Raw genomic sequence first — 16,211 nt, 5'->3', positions numbered from 1 at the left:
TATTGATGGATGTAAATGGAATATGTGAATAGATACGGCATGCAGAATGACTGCTCCGAAAGGATAATCAAGAACTAAAAATCGACTGTAGTAGCTTTTCCTCCCTGCACAGAGAACCGTATCTCCAAGTCTTTGATGTAGCTGTAGAAGTCCAAAGATCTGGCGAGCCAACTCGACGTATCACCTCTAATATAAGGAAGAGCCCCGGCGAGAGCGAACAGCTCGACGAGATGCGCACGAGATTCCGGATAAACGAAAGATTCCATGATGTGATTTGCCTAACATAGAGCGAAATGAATAAAGTTGCCTGGTTTCATTATCACAAAATGAAGGCAACGTACGTGTATTTTCAAGACTGCACCAATCTGCTGCACGGGCGGATCAGATACGGGGACATGGGCAATCCTCGCATCGTGCGCTGCGACTTCAGAAGGTAATGGCTCGCTGTCCTCTGACCATTGCTTCTTGACGACTTGTCGGCGCATCTTCGACTTTCCAATCGTACTTGACAGATCCATGTGCTTCAGGCCGAGCCATCGATGCCACAGCTCAAGCTTCTTCCCATCGCGTCCCGCAGACTTCAGAAGGGTGTGACACCGCTTCCAATCCTCGTCGGCATCATCGCCCACAAAGACTTCGCGAGGGTAAACTTCAAAGGGATCCTGTGCTGTGCCCATTGAGATCGCATCCGGAGACTCACGACGCACAGGATGGGTGTCGCTATCATCGTTGCTATTGGTATGGTGGCTCGCTTTATGTGTATCTTGCCTTGCAGGCCTGACCATGAGTCGCAACCACCTTCTACGCCTCACGAATGCCCCGCTACTCAGCTTTGAGGCAGCGTGCCACTTGTGTTTCCGGAAAAGCAAATTATACTCGAATCCGTCGTGCTGTACCTGCCCAGTGGCACCTCGCATATCCACCATCCAGGACTTGGAGGCCCAATGCCAAGAACCATCGGGTAAAGGGTAATTAGACAGGGAGACTTTGAACTGCTGAGAACGGTGCTTGCCAGCATTGGGCATGGTAAACGGCAGGGGGTCATTGGGGAGTAGAGAAAGATGTGAATAGTAAGCCGTGGAGAATATATTCAGGCTATTCCATCGCATGTCAGGATACGCTACGCAGAAAGATGCTAGATGCATACCCTCTTTGATTCTCGTACACGATAGCCCATTGGTACTGATCCTGGAATTCCTGCTGGTCATACACATGCGGCTTCAACGTCGTCGTTCCGTCGCTCAATGACAGTTCCCCAATTTCGTTCGTAGTACTGGGTCCACCATCGCTGTTCTCTGCATCTGATGTGTGCGTCCTGCGCGCCCCATTGGACACGCTGTCCTTGCTGGGCTTCGGGTGTGGTGTGCGACGAAAGGGAGACCTGCTGAACCGCTTCTGGGGAGGCTTTGCGGTCTCCTCGTCGTCGAGTTGAAGAAAGGAGGGTGGGGGGACGGAGTTCGCCGACGGGGTCATCCTCTGGAGGACTCACAGCATAATGTCAGTAGAAGCGACATAAATACCTGCTCAGGGCACTCACGCCGACAGTCCCCCAGGTCACATGATGCCAGCCACCTTCAAGCCTCTTCAGCTTCAGTTCTCAAGAACTAGGATTGACTGTAGCTCCTTCAGTGCACAAGGATTCGTCTAGTAGCACCACGTACACTTGGATTACCAGATACAAATGCCATTCAAGTTGTGGACTTATTGGACAGCGCAGCGCAGACGCGTGATTTGCGTACTACACTCGCTCGCATTCCTTCTCTGAAGGCCCGGACAAACAGGGTCGCGGCTAGGCGTCTTGTTTCCGTTGTTTTGCTGATTTTTCATCATTTCTTTGTTATACGTGTCACTTAGCTGCGTCTGCTCGGCACCCCTTCATCTCAGCTTCCAATTCATGTCGAAATGAAGGGGTCATGCTATGAAGGATATGGATGCTCGTCAACCAAAAGGACTAGACCTCGTCCTAGAATTGATAACTCGACGAAGGCCGCACATCCACCAGACCAGGTTTGAGTCAGATTTGTTGCTTACGGAGTCTGGATTTGTGTAACAGTTAAATCAATTAGCGGACAATTTACGATGCTAGTATGTAGCGTTGAATCCAACAAATAGCACTTCGCAGCGAGCGTACCGCCGGCGCGTCCTGCGGAGACTCCATATCATGAGGCTGACGCCGAATCCCGATGCTCCACTCGGTCTCGGACATGTTGCGCTTCTACCATCGACCACTTTCTACAATCCTTAGACAACGACCATGTCGCCTTCGGACACTATCCAGTCCCTTCAGAATCGGAGAATCGCTTCGTTTACCAGTTGTTGCTTTCTCGACTCGCGTAGAGCGGATTCCAAGGAAATGCCCATCTTGCCATCAACCTCTCACGACCTCCATACCTGCGTGCACGAATTGCTGGTTTATCGCGGGCCTTCCATCAGATATCTCCTACCATGAACTACTCGGATTGCCAGCAGACACAAATCCATTCGCCATTGATACGGCCGCACTCAAGAGTAACTTCAGACGGGCGCAGCAGGTGTGCCACCCAGATTCATGGGCTTCAAAAGGGGAGGTATGTGCTATCTCTTCCGTGTCATTTGATGCTTCGGTCGTAACATGTCTCAAGGGTAAACAAGACCTCGCACATTCCCTTTCTTCCTTAGTCAACAACGCGTACCAGAGGCTGCTGAAGCCGCTTGCACGCGCCGAATACATCCTGGAGCGCAATGGGCACCCGATGTCGGAGGAAGACAAGCTAGACGATATGATATTTATTTCGGAAGTCATGGAGGCGCGGGAGGAGATTGAGAACGCGGACAATCCAGTCTTAATCCAAGCCATTCGAGAGGAGAATCGAGGTGAGCAGGATGCAGCCTTTGAACCCATCTCTGGTAGCTAATGTGTGCTGCAGGGAAAATATCGGACATCATAGATGAGATTGAGACATTGATTGAGGCAAAAGACTGGGCTGCAGTCAAGGAGGCCACGATCCGTTTGAAATATCTAGAAGGCATAGAGCGGGCTGCGCATGCTCACGAGGATGCCCACTCGTAAATTCTTGTCATCGAACAGTCGGAAGAGCTGTGTTCACTGCATTCTGACATTTGTCCCCGTATCCCCACTTAGTCATTGTACTCGCATACCTTAGTTGTTGAACGTTCGAGCTATGTGTTACTTAGTGCTCAGGTACGCAGAAGCCACGGAGGCAAGGCGGCGGAGGCTACCTGCAGGAATGTCCTTCTCCGATCCGAGTCACTCAGGGGCATCCGCTCGGCCTTTACCGACTCGACTCCTCATTTTCATACGCGTCGTGCTTAATATTACATTCTGAACGCGCTCGACTTTTCAAAGAACGGCAAGAATACGCGCAAGCAAGCCAGACGCTCGGGGGACAGTATTTGGTTAGTGTGGGACATTGCCCACGGTGGTCTGCTGATCCCACCTGAAGAACAAGAATTATGCGCATCACCCCCCTGCGCAAGCTCGGGCGTTGCGTCTTCGTGACAGTTGAACAAGCCAAGCTCAACGCGTCTCACTCCTTCCTTCCTTCTTCGCACTGCAAAGGCCCCACGTTGAAGCGCTCGTTCGCTCACCAGGCTACCGCAACCTTGCGAGCTTCATTTGAGGGTGGTTCGCAAGAAGCTGGTCCTTCGTCGTTATCGCGGAATCAGCGTTCGAATGCACCGGCAACACAACGAGCTACGCCAACGCCGCTAGTTTCCCCCCAGTTCAAAATGCTCCCATCTTCATCTTCGTCACGCCGGGGAGCACCCAGAGGAAAGCGCGGCTCGCCGCTGGTTTCTAGTTCAGCATCGAATTCGCGTGGAAAGGGAAAACAGAAAGAGAAGGGCGACAGAGGGCGGGGTGATAGAGGGCGCAGTGGATTCGATCCGCCGATACACGATAAAGCGTACATCCTGAAGACATATCGAGGAAGCAATCCACTGAAAGCGCAGCACGAAGACACGCCCAAGTCGTCGATAGGCAATTTCTGCATGATTGCGATCTCGAAGCTGCCCGACTACAAATGCACGCAGGGGACCGTAGTCGAGAGCAGCGGGAAACGGACACTGATGTGGAGGTACGGCGCGCGTACTCAGTCTGGTGCTCTATTGACGGTTTTTTAGAACGACTGTAGTCATCAATGTGGATCCACCTATCGAGGGAGTCGGGGATTCCACTGACAAGAAGGAATCAGAGAAATTGGCGGCGCTGTCGGCAGTCTATCAGCTAGACAAACTAGGACTGGTATGTGCTCTTCGTTGGATTCCCGCGTTACTCGAGTCTGAGTGGAATGCAGCTGGAAAATCCGCGTTCTCTCAACCCATCGGCCACTGTCGCATCGACTGCCACCCTTTCTGACGGCTCTAGTGTTACATACGAACAAGCCCGCAGCTTCATGGATTACTACTGTCGGCGATTTCGTTTCGGGAAGCCAGATCTCACTTACAATGCACTCCCTGGCTCGACGTGGGAGGCGGTCATGACCGTCGACGAGCGGCGCATCGGGCTGGGAAAGGGCCCAAACAAGAAAGCCTCCCAGACGGCCTGCTACCTCGACGTCACGCAGTATCTGGAGAAATGTGACTCGGATTTGTGGAAGGCCTACGTCGAAGCTGCCAAGACGGGAGATGATCTAGGTTTGGCTCCAAAAGTCTTCTTCCAGGTGTCGAGCAATGTGGCAGATCGGATACAGGCTCTGTGCGCGGACATCAAGAAGAGCGAGCTCTACAAGAATCGGCCGGCCCCTGGTCCCACAGAGATTTCGGCTACAATGGGCAATGCGCCTCGGCGGAGACGTATTGTAGGCCCTGAGGTTTTAGCGCAGAAGTCTCAGAAGCTTCTGCAACGCCATGAAGCCTATCTAGCCGACGCCAGGATGGAGAGGATGCGGACAACGAGGGCGTCGCTCCCCGTTTACACACGCGCTCGGGACATCCTCGCACACGTCGCAGCTAACGACGTAACAATCTGCATGGCTGCAACTGGGTCCGGCAAAACGACGCAAATTCCCCAATTGATCTTAGATGATTATATAAAAAGAGGCGACGGGTCTTCCTGCAATATCATCTGCACTCAACCGCGGCGCTTGGCGGCCATCAGTGTCGCAGACCGTGTTTCGAAGGAGCGCGGGGAATCGTTAGGCCATTCGGTTGGATACCACGTCCGGTTCGAGAACAAACTCCCGGAAGACAATGGGTCCATCACTTTTTGCACCACTGGTATTTTCTTGAAGCGTATGCATTCTGCGCTCTCCGGGATCGGGGACGCGATGTCTACATCCGACCTCGACAGCGTCACCCACATCATCGTCGACGAAGTCCACGAACGCGATCTCGATACGGACTTGACGCTGGTGGTCCTGAAGCGATTCCTCTCCGATCGGAAAGCTAGGAATAAGCCCCTGAAAGTCATCTTGATGAGCGCAACTATAAACCCAACGTTGTTCCAGAACTACTTCCCGGATACGCAGGGGATGCCCGCTAAGGTCATTGAAGTGCCTGGGCGGTCGTTCCCTGTGGTGAAGCACTTCTTAGACGATTTCGTTCCCCAACTCGTCAGCGAGCAGCCCAATCGCTGGGTGTTCTCCCAGGAACCCACGATCAAGTATCTCGTGAAGGAGCTTGGGGTGCAGCCTGCCGCGCAACTGGGGATTCGACTGCAGCAGGGTGCGACGATAAACGATAATGAACTCGAGCTCCCGTTTGCGTTCATAGCGCTGACGATCTCGCATGTTCTGCAACGTACGGACTCGGGTCATGTTTTGGTCTTCCTGCCTGGTTGGGAAGAAATTCAATCTGTTCAAAAGGCCCTACTGTCGCCACAAGGTCCTACACGACTTAACTTCAACGATCGGTCAAAATATTCTATTCATCTCTTGCATTCGTCCATACCATTACCAGAGCAACAGGTCGTCTTCGAGCCTCCCCCGGACGGCGTCCGCCGCATCATACTCGCGACGAACATTGCGGAAACCTCTGTCACCATCCCCGACGTCGTCTACGTAGTCGATACCGCCAAAGTCAAAGAACAGCGATACGACCCAGATCGTCATATGTCCTCTCTCGTGTCGGCCTGGGTTGGATCCTCGAATCTCAACCAGAGGGCGGGGCGTGCAGGCAGACATAGACCCGGGGAGTATTTCGGCATTCTCGGTCAAAAGCACGCTCAAGAGCTCCATCCGCACCAAACCGTCGAAATGAAGCGAGTCGACCTGAGCAACGTCGTCATGCACGTTAAAGCTCTCGACTTCCCCGGTATGGCCGTGGAGGACGTCCTCGCCGCCTGCATCGAGCCGCCTTCCCCAGAACGCGTCGTAGCGGCGATGAAGGACTTGTTCATGGTAGGCGCTCTCGACGAGGATCAGAACCTTACGTCTCTGGGACGGCTTCTGCTTCAGCTGCCAGTCGAGGTCCAGATGGGCAGGTTGGTGCTCTACGGCAGTTTCTTCCGGTGCCTCGATGATGCCTTGACGCTGGCCGCTATCATGACCAACCGCGACCCCTTCGTCTCGCCTCTCCATCGTCGCAAGGAGGCGCAGGAGCGGAAGGGCTCGTGGTGCCCCCCGGAGTGTCGCTCTGACGTTCTGACGACGCTTCGCGCCTACAACGCCTGGTGGGCCATGCAGTCCCGAGGCGAGTACGTTTCGGCAAATCGGTTCTGTTTGGACAATTTCCTCGCCAAGCCTACGCTTCTGCTGATTCAGAAAATTAAGACCCATCTTTTGCAGTCACTTAACCAAGCCGGTGTTCTTGATATCTCTGGAGGCGGCACTTTCGACGCTTCGAGTAGTAGAATGCTCTCGGTGCCCCCTGAGCTTAATACGAACAGAAACTCGATCCCTGTTCTGCAAGCATTGATCACGATTGCATCACAACCAAAATTCTCCATTCGCACTGGTGAAATGACTTACCGTACTCAACAAGACAAGGTCAGTTGATTGTCTTTGGATGATGGTTGTGATACTGAAATTGCTTGGAAATAGAAAACCTTCATCCACCCTTCCAGTGTGAATCATCGTAAACATATAGCCTCCGACACAGACGCTGAGTCGGCAGGGGAAAGGCAATTGTTTGCTTTCTTGGAAAAGAGACAGAACGCGTCCGTTGTGGGCTCCACTCCTCAAACCTACCAGATGACGACCACTCGCTTGGATCCTTTGACTTACATGCTTTTCGGTGCATACAAACTTGAAGTCGTGGAACGCGGCATCGAATGCGACGGCTGGCTCCCGATTGTGGGCAACCTCGATGCTCTGGATGACGTGCAGCGACTCAAGATATCGGTGGACGCCTGCATGCTGCGTGTGTTCGAAGGCATCACTATGGCCCGCCGCCAGCGTCCCCGCCCTCCGACCTTGTCGCGCGACGAAGAGCCCCGAGAAGACGAAGACGACGAGCAAGGGAGGAGGGATCTCTCTTTATCGCGCAATGAGATCAGAGAGCTGGATTATCTTTCCAGGGATATCGTCAACATTCTCAAAACCTACGCTAGCGAGCGGGAGCAATTCCAATCCCGCGCCAGCTCACGCTCCGTCACGCCCATTGGCTCTCCAATAGGCTCCCCCTCCTTCCCTACCATGCGACTCCCCCGATCATCGTCCGGCTACTCTACCCCTGCTCACCACGGTCTGCCATTCAGTTCAAGACCGGGCACACCGAGTCGGCTTTCCCGCCGATTTTAGACATCATAACATGTTTTTCTTCCACTTGGGATATCATACGGACATCAAACAATATCTATTTATCTTGCTTATCGTCGTACATGTTTTGCTCTAGAATGTTTAGCATACTTAATACACTCAACTCAACCTGCATATATGGGCACACGTGACTACTAGCTGCCTAAGCGACCATTGGCGCGAACACTTGATGCACTCTACATCCCTCGCGGCGACATTCATCCTTCATCGAACACCTCAAGCTAGACCTGTAACTTCCCCCCAAATAACGTCGCAATCATGGCGGCCAACATGCGTGGTCTCACGCAGGTGAGGGCCTCCAGTTCGCTCGTCTCATCAACACAGTTGACGAACGATGGAACTAGTTTATTGCGGACATTCGAGGTGCCAGGGTTCGCGAACTGGAAGAGAAGAGGATCAACAAAGAAATGGCGAATATACGGAAGAAGTTCAAAGGTGTGGTTTCGTGTCGAGTGATCCTGGGTACATGACTCTAATATGGCGCTGCAGACGGTAATCTGGATGGGTACCAGAAGAAGAAGTCAGTTGTTATATCCCTTACTTCAGAACTCTCCCGCTGACTGGACTAGATATGTCGCGAAGATCATCTTCACATACATACTGGGATACAAAGTCGATGTCGGCCATATGGAAGCCGTCAATCTCATTTCCAGTGCAAAGTACAGCGAGAAGCAGATAGTGCGAGGCCTTGTTTCTGGTTCCTATGCATATCTGACTGCAGGCATAGGGATACTTGGCCGTCACCTTGCTAATGCACGAGAACTCGGATTTCCTGCGTCTCGTGGTGAACTCTATTCGCAAGGATCTTGATGCCAACAACGAAATCGACAACTGCCTCGCGCTCCATGCTATAGCCAACGTAGGAGGAAGTGAAATGGCAGAAGCTCTAGTCGAGGACGTCCATCGGTTATTAATATCCCCGTATGTGGATTGCACTGAAGCACGCGCGTTCTCCACTTAATCATGGCTCAAAAGTACTTCGCAGACATTCGTGAAGAAGAAGGCGGCTCTCACTCTTCTGAGGCTATACCGCAAACACCCAGATGTGATCCCTGCTGCAGAATGGGCTCTACGAATCGTATCACTCATGGACGACACGGACTTGGTATGGCCTCATCCATCACGTCCAGTATCAATTACTAATAGCATTCAAGGGGGTTGTTGTTTGCGTTACAAGTTTGGTCATGGCGCTGGCACAGGACCACCTGGATGCGTATGCCGTTTGCTATACCAAAGCCGTAGATCGATTGCACAGAGTGAGCTGGAAGTCCATGCGTGCCTCACACGCTAATATGGGATAGATTGTCATTGAACATGAATACGCAGCAACATACGCCTATTACAAGGTGCCCTCTCCGTGGCTGCTCGTCAAATTACTAAGGCTACTACAATATTACCCGCCGTCTGGTACGTTCCGGCATATACCTCCCTTGATATCTTTTTTCCTCATTCCTATCCCTCAGAGGACCCAACTATTCGTTCAATGATTCATCAAGTCCTCCAAACGATCATGAACAATAGTGCCGAACCCTCACGGAATGTTCAACACAACAACGCTCAGCATGCCGTTTTGTTCGAAGCTATCGGTCTAGCCATACACTTGGACACCAAATCTCCGCTTGTCGGCACTGCAGCTGTCTTGCTTGCTCGTTTTATTTCATCCAAGGAAACCAACGTCAGATACTTAGGCCTCGACACAATGGCGCATCTAGCTGCACGCGCTGATTCTCTGGAGCCAATTAAGAAGCACCAAAACACGATCATATTATCCCTGCGCGATAAAGATATATCTGTTCGGCGACGAGCTCTTGACCTTTTGTACAGCATGTGCGATGTTGATAATTCTGAACTCGTAGTGGGGGAATTGTTGCGGTACCTCAAAGTGGCAGATTATGCATTACGTGAAGAGATGGTGCTCAAGATTGCCATTCTTACCGAGAAATATGCCACATCATACAAGTGGTATGTGGACACCATCCTTCAGTTGATCAGCGCTGCCGGAGACCACGTTGGCGACGAAGTATGGTACCGGGTCGTCCAAATCGTCACAAACACAGAGGATCTTCAAGAATATGCCGCGAAAGTTGTCTTCGAGCACCTCAAGGCACCTTCTACACACGAGTCCCTCGTCAAGGTTGGAGGTAAGTGTATAAGCCCCCCCCCTGATAACCTTAATTCCTGACCGCCACACAGGATATATTCTTGGCGAGTACGGACATATGATCGCCAACGAAAGAGGTTACAGCCCCATCGAACAGTTCCAACTTCTTCACTCCAAGTCTCAATTCTGCGTTGCATCGACACGTTCCTTACTTCTCTCCACGTACATTAAATGGGTCAACGTTTTCCCTGAGATCAAGCCGCAGTTATTAACAATCTTCGACCGCTATCGACATGTACTCGATGCAGAACTCCAACAGCGTGCCTGCGAGTTCTACGCTTTAGCGTCACGTCCAGATGATGACGAACTCCTGCAGAATGTGTGCGAAGAAATGCCTCCCTTCCCGCCTCGTGTTAGCGCTTTGCTTGGAAGACTGAACCGGAAACTGGGTGATACGGAGGATAAGCGGACGTGGGTCCATGGTGGGAAGGAGGCAAATCTGGATCGCGCAGTTACGAAGAAGCGTACGGAAAACGGTACGGACGCGGCGACAGCCACGGCAGACGGTTCAGACATCCTGAACTCTCTTGCTGGTTTGGACCTAACGTCGACATCTCAAACGCAACTCGGCTCGACAGAAGACTCATTCCCTTCGGACAAAGCACCCAGGCTCACCTCAGGACCAAACATAGACCGTTGGTTCGACAAGCTGGTATACAATGCTGAGGGTGTGTTGTACGAGGATGTGCAGTTGCAAATAGGCATCAAATCGCGATACCAAGGTCACATAGGGCAACTGGCAATATACATGGGAAACAAAGTTTCAGCTCCTCTAACGTCCTTCACAACAACGGTCCATGTGCCCGACCCGAACGCCTTGACCGCATCCTTCGCAAAGATCCCTCCCAGTACCATTCCACCATTGACCCAGACCCAGCAACTGCTGCATATCGAATGCAAAAAGGCCTTCACTTCACCCCCGATCCTCACGATATCATTCCTCGCCGGTTCTCATCAGACGATAACAGTCCGGTTGCCCGTTGTGCTCACAAAATTCTTCGAGCATGTCAGCCTTGGGCAAGCCGATTTCTTTGAAAGATGGCGGTTGATTGGTGGGCCTCCCAGAGAGGCGCAGGCCATTTTCCCTGTTGAGCTAACAAGTTCGGGGCAACTGGATCTTGTCAAAAACCGTAATGTTGTTGCGGGGCATGGTTTGAATATCCTTGCAGATATCGATCCGAACCCTAGCAATCTTGTGGGGGCCGGCGTATTGCATATGTCGGTAGATGGTAAAGTTGGTTGCTTACTACGGGTAGAGCCAAATCGTGAAGCTAAGGTAAGCCCACCAAGCACTTGCTGGTATTGGTCTCACGGTTCTGCATAGCTCTGTCGTCTCACTGTTCGAAGTACATCAGAGGAAGTTGCTCAGGAAGTGAAGAACCTCATACAAAAGCCACTGAAAGCAGAAGGTACATAACAAACAATAATGGGATACATCAGGGACATTTACACGCTCTTACGAGTCCATATATAATAATACCACTTTATCGCCTTAAGATACCACGGAATATACCCAAGCCCCTCATTCCTTTTCCAGTGTCATCAGACATTTCTGCAGCTGCCTCAGGCTTCGCGGTGCCTAAGTCAAGGCCAGATGTAGGCATGTTCTCAATGGACTTGGATTTGCTCTTTAGTCGTTTTCTGGTGTGATTGTCCTCGGCTCCTGGCGGCGAAGAGGGCGTGACTGGAGGGTGTCCTCCAAAGACGCGCAATGGACGATTTGGGCTAGAAGGTCCTGAGAAGTGGGTTTGGCGATGACGGGGAGTATCCGAATCCGACGCGGAGGGGGCCGTAGAAGGTCGCGTTGATTTTCGTGATCTACGCGTGCCGTTGGAAGAAGTGCTCGCCGCGAAGACCGTTGTGCTATTCGAAGGCGTCGGGGTCAGAGGGTTTACCGGTGAAGACGCAACGGATGCACGCCGGTCAGTGGACATCCGCGTGGCAAGTTTGCTGACACGTCGCAGGGCGTGTTCTTCGACTTCGAAACACTTTGTACATAGTTGGTCCAGGGCTTGATTATCGTCCCCGCCGGTTTTCTTCGCACTATAATCCCGAGAATGGCGGATTACAGCGGAAGCAATGATCGAGAGATGTCTGGATGTATCGAGGAGATCTGGTAGGATAGGGATGGCCTCGCGGTTGAGGACGGGCATCTTAGCTGCTCTGTTTCGTAGATGGTTGACTATGTGAAGGCGCGAATGGCGTCCATCCATGGGAGTTGGATGAGGGTCGTATGGTTCATTGGTAGGAGTGGATATCACTATCAGGTAGTCAATCATGGACTCCCTGTTGTCTGCTAAGAAATCTTTGATCCCTCGCATGAATTCTTCCTTTTGCACGGACTAGGGAGAAACGTGTTAGTTGGGCCAGAAGAGATGAACGAACGTCTTACAGCATTCAGGTTAGCCAGACTTTGCATAACCTTAGCTACGAGAGTAAGACTGCGCTTGACAGCAGGGCTCGGCAGACCTAGAGATCGTTATTAACTGTAAAGACATTGTTGTGAAGTGTCTCGTACCGGGGCATAGGCCGAAGAGATGGGGATGCAAAATCGCGGGGACTATAAACCGGAGGAAGCAGAATGCGGATACGCTCTGCCACGGTAGGTCGCGATTCTGCTCCTGGGATAGATCTCCGAGATTATATCTTCCCTCGACAAGTTTGCGTACATGCTCAAATAATTTACGCATTTCACTGACGCAGCGTAAGCTGAATGCTCATCCCAAAGGGTGAACAGGACTTACTTGGGGCATTCGTTGCGAACGGAGTGTATCTGGATCCAAAATCTCTCGCACCATTGAATCAGCAATTCGCGGTTCTTATCCATGTCTCGGGTACTCTTGCCGCTCCTTACTGGGTCCACCTCGATTGCCACCTTTTCGTCACATAGTCGACGGAGAACATCACCAATACTAGCCTCAAGGAACGCTTTTCCATACCAAGACATGCAGGCCTCCATGACCTTGGTCAAAATGGTGTTACCACGGAAGAGTGTTTGGTGGGCTATTCAGATGAGAATGTCAACACGGCTATGATACTAAATTGACAACTTACATGACGGAGTGCCATCTACCTCCCTATCAGCCAGCTCCTGAACTTGAGGAATGAGTACGTTCCTGGCAACAGCAATAGACATTAATTGCGTGGTGATGGTCTTCAGATGCAGCTTTGTCTCGAAGTCAATCATCCAGTCGAGGAAGTTGCGTGAATTGAGTGCCTGCGGAAGGAATTTAGCACGAGCTCTGAAGAATGAAGATCATTTAGTATACCTCGAGTAGACCTTCATAAGTGGTAGCGGGCAATATGATTTCCCTAGCACTGTTTCAGAGTCAAGTCGCTGAATGAATGCAAACTGAGGCTGACTCGTCGACCCGAATCTTCAATCTGATTTCGCCGACTTGAACATCATTCCCCGCAACTCCCGAGTGGAGGACAGGGAACCACCCTTCCACAGCTTCGCCCCGCCTGAAGTTGCTGAGGGTGATGCGAACGGAACCCATCATCGTCGGCTTGAACAGTTTCTTTTCGCGCCACACATTAACGTCCAACATCTCGAACGGGGGAAGGTCGGGAAACGTGAAGCTCTCGTGCCAGTCGGGCGAGCCTATGCCTTTCTTCACGGTAGTACGGCCGCAAATGACGTCGTTGAGGAATATCTCGCATGAGACATCCATGTCTATGACTTCTGGTTCTTGGTTGGTCTCGGTGGATGGGGGCACCGCGCCATTCGCGCCTTGGTCTCCCAGAAACCGGGCACTTCCCAAGTAGCGACCTTGTTGAACGGTAAGTTCGACTTGACGCCACATTCGATATGACCCGCCGTCCTCTTTGAAGAAGTAGCGACCATAGATCTCCGGAATGGCGTAAGATCTCAACAGCGCAAGCCACGAATGACAGGAATCGACATTCGGGAAATGGAGGTAGATTGGTTCCACGGGATAGCCCGCGTTCCAACGTTGGGCACTACAGATACCGTTGTGAATTGAGTGACGAGATCAACCAAACCAATGCGCACGCTTTGCCATAGATTCCTAGACAGTACTTCCTGAAGAAGAGGGAACTATCTGCCTCCCGAATATCGGTATGGTTGAGGAGGTGAATGGATACAGTTTGATACAGCATGGTTTCCTGGCTTCCCGTGAGCCCCGTCAATCAAGGCTCTCGAATAGACTCACATCAACGTAGATGTTCAACAAACATCGGTCGCCCTCTTCTGATAGCTTGCATGTAGCAGATCTCCATTGGCCTGAACTTGTAGCCTTAGACAAGCTCAGCCAGCTGTGTTTCTCTGGCAAAGGCTTGGGTGAGGCCCAGCGAAGCTAGAAGATCGAACGACGCACCCTTGAGCTTCTTGTCGTCTGGATTCGATAGTGGTTTGATAGACTCTCTCCTCTCCAGCTTCTTGCGTTGTGCAGGCAATGGCTGGACGGCATATGGTCGCTTCAACAATGTCTCACTCCGCAAATGAGACTGGAACGCACCTTGCGAAAGGCAACGCTGGCCGCCTGTGACAGATACAGCTCGACATTATTCACAATGAACTCGCGTGGAACCTCACCCTTCCCCGAAGGAGGGTAATCCCAGGACGTAGTCATCGAGGGATTGCGAAGGGTCTAGCAACCGAATTGGTGTTGCTAACCACAGTTGAGGCTATGCAAGTTGATCTGGCGTTTATTCAGACGAACTAGCAGCGGCAGACCATTACACATGTATTAGGGTAACCGATATATAATGATAGAACGACTGAGAGGCCATCTGTCAAGGAGCGACAAATCAAAAACCAAAAGGAAAGTCTGCCATCCTGTCTAGTATCGTAGGATGCTAGGGATATAACGGGTATAATAGCATCCAAGTGAAGACATCTCATTTTGGTTTATCCTACGTGATCACCAGAACTACTTGTGCCTATGAGACAACGTTAGAGAAGCGTATCGGTGGAAGAGACTACTCCACGTACGCATGACCATTGGCTTTCCCATTTGCAACGCCGTTACCATTAGCGGTGGGCTTCGGACCCCTCGAAGGCTTCTTGTACGTCTGGATGTAGAAGTTGATGAACAGGAGCAGGTAGCTGCTAAGAAGACCACAGCCAAACAAAGCAGCCTGCTCTGTGCCTGCGCAGTTACCGATGTGAGGCATGGTGTCGGCCCAGTAGACGTACGAGAAGTGCTGGTAGGCTGATAACACCCTAAGTAAGCATGCCGTACACGGTGCAACCATTTGCCGACTCACTGCCAAAGTAAACAACAAACAGGTCAATGACAAATTGAGCGATTTGCATAGTAGTCAAGTACTTCTTCCACTGTTGGAAGACTTCGTCAGTACGCGCCTAACGGGGATAGATGCTGGCACAAACCCATATCTTAGCACCTCCAGCCGTGGCATAGTAGTAATAATCTGTTAATGGTTCAATGGGTGGGCTTAAAGAGGCGATATATATGTGAAACGTACACATCAAGACGTGGACCATCAGGTTGAGAGATATCACGACCCATGACTAGTCAGGGATAGTTAGTAATCGGCGGCATGACAAATACAGAGGCAACGCAGCGTACCACACTAGTCTTGCCGTTGAGTTGCGAATAACATAGGAGAGCAGTTGCAGAGTGATGGAAAACATGCAAGAATGCTACACGCATCCAAGTTAGCCAAGCTAAAAAACCAAGATCCAGGAACAAGTACGGACCTAAGGGCTTCTTTTTGAACGCGAGGAAAACCGTGTCTAAGAGTTCTAAATATTTGAACGAATAGTTGATCATATAATAAAATTCCATGCGCTGCGAGGCTCCAATCAGTATCTGATGGGGAATTGATGCGATCTAAGCACTCACAGGTGTCCACGATGCCTCAGCACACATAGCGTGGTATATGCCGTGCTTCCAAAATATGGGGAGAATTTCTTCGAGCATGAGGACCAGGAGCAAGAGACTGCCTCCACTGAGGATAACGTTATGTATTTGGAACAACAGCGTCAACTTCAGCGGTTTCTGGTTCTTCATGATGGCCTGAATCCCGAAGATGATGGCGAGGTAAGAGGCGAGCGCTGAGTAGACCACGACGTCGGTGGACAATGGAGTTTTGCCTTGTACATAGGTCGTCAAGTAATGGGGGATATTAGAAGGTACATAAGCCAGAAGGAAATCCGCAATCGGCGCCATTGGAAAGGAAAAAGGAGGGTCTCGGACTGAAGGAAAGTCGACTTGGAACAGCGCCTGAACAGTTCACACTTAAAAAGTTCGACTATCGAGTGACGGCGTGACCATTTCCACGTACCAATTTGTCACGTTTTTTCGGAATCACCGGCTGCGCTCGTTATGTGCATCATGCAGTTGCCACGAAAAGCATATGGTTTG

The 16,211-nt window shown here is 51.2% G+C and overlaps 6 protein-coding genes across 6 annotated transcripts; 3 read left to right on the top strand and 3 right to left on the bottom strand.

Annotated features, from left to right (window-relative positions):
• Positions 1-74: 74 nt before the first annotated feature.
• PC9H_003654 (uncharacterized protein) lies at positions 75-1,688 on the bottom strand (the record flags this gene model as incomplete). Its single annotated transcript, XM_036773247.1, has 5 exons — positions 75-278; positions 342-1,095; positions 1,148-1,476; positions 1,538-1,588; positions 1,662-1,688. The coding sequence occupies 5 exons, from the start codon at positions 1,686-1,688 to the stop codon at positions 75-77; spliced, it is 1,365 nt and encodes a 454-aa protein (XP_036634720.1).
• Positions 1,689-2,254: 566 nt separating this feature from the next.
• PC9H_003653 (uncharacterized protein) lies at positions 2,255-3,049 on the top strand (the record flags this gene model as incomplete). Its single annotated transcript, XM_036773246.1, has 4 exons — positions 2,255-2,304; positions 2,351-2,567; positions 2,622-2,853; positions 2,907-3,049. The coding sequence occupies 4 exons, from the start codon at positions 2,255-2,257 to the stop codon at positions 3,047-3,049; spliced, it is 642 nt and encodes a 213-aa protein (XP_036634719.1).
• Positions 3,050-3,453: 404 nt separating this feature from the next.
• PC9H_003652 (uncharacterized protein) lies at positions 3,454-7,679 on the top strand (the record flags this gene model as incomplete). Its single annotated transcript, XM_036773245.1, has 4 exons — positions 3,454-4,076; positions 4,123-4,243; positions 4,296-6,926; positions 6,981-7,679. 4 exons carry the CDS (start codon positions 3,454-3,456, stop codon positions 7,677-7,679), a joined length of 4,074 nt encoding a protein of 1,357 aa, XP_036634718.1.
• A 276-nt stretch (positions 7,680-7,955) lies between these two features.
• Positions 7,956-11,275, top strand: PC9H_003651 (uncharacterized protein; the record flags this gene model as incomplete). Its single annotated transcript, XM_036773244.1, has 11 exons — positions 7,956-7,985; positions 8,042-8,132; positions 8,187-8,217; positions 8,267-8,375; positions 8,425-8,618; positions 8,673-8,802; positions 8,852-8,953; positions 8,999-9,104; positions 9,161-9,838; positions 9,891-11,134; positions 11,183-11,275. The coding sequence occupies 11 exons, from the start codon at positions 7,956-7,958 to the stop codon at positions 11,273-11,275; spliced, it is 2,808 nt and encodes a 935-aa protein (XP_036634717.1).
• A 67-nt stretch (positions 11,276-11,342) lies between these two features.
• On the bottom strand, positions 11,343-14,453 carry PC9H_003650 (uncharacterized protein; the record flags this gene model as incomplete). Its single annotated transcript, XM_036773243.1, has 11 exons — positions 11,343-12,200; positions 12,251-12,327; positions 12,377-12,552; positions 12,603-12,861; positions 12,913-13,075; positions 13,128-13,170; positions 13,222-13,821; positions 13,874-13,986; positions 14,034-14,146; positions 14,199-14,280; positions 14,340-14,453. 11 exons carry the CDS (start codon positions 14,451-14,453, stop codon positions 11,343-11,345), a joined length of 2,598 nt encoding a protein of 865 aa, XP_036634716.1.
• Positions 14,454-14,802: 349 nt separating this feature from the next.
• Positions 14,803-16,016, bottom strand: PC9H_003649 (uncharacterized protein; the record flags this gene model as incomplete). Its single annotated transcript, XM_036773242.1, has 7 exons — positions 14,803-15,035; positions 15,091-15,160; positions 15,215-15,255; positions 15,310-15,355; positions 15,414-15,487; positions 15,545-15,635; positions 15,690-16,016. The coding sequence occupies 7 exons, from the start codon at positions 16,014-16,016 to the stop codon at positions 14,803-14,805; spliced, it is 882 nt and encodes a 293-aa protein (XP_036634715.1).
• Positions 16,017-16,211: the final 195 nt, after the last annotated feature.

Source organism: Pleurotus ostreatus (assembly GCF_014466165.1).
Source record: "Pleurotus ostreatus strain PC9 chromosome Unknown scaffold_2, whole genome shotgun sequence".
Classification (NCBI taxonomy): domain Eukaryota; kingdom Fungi; phylum Basidiomycota; class Agaricomycetes; order Agaricales; family Pleurotaceae; genus Pleurotus; species Pleurotus ostreatus.
The sequence above is the reverse complement of the archived record's forward strand: the minus strand, read 5'-3'. Positions and strand labels throughout refer to the sequence as shown.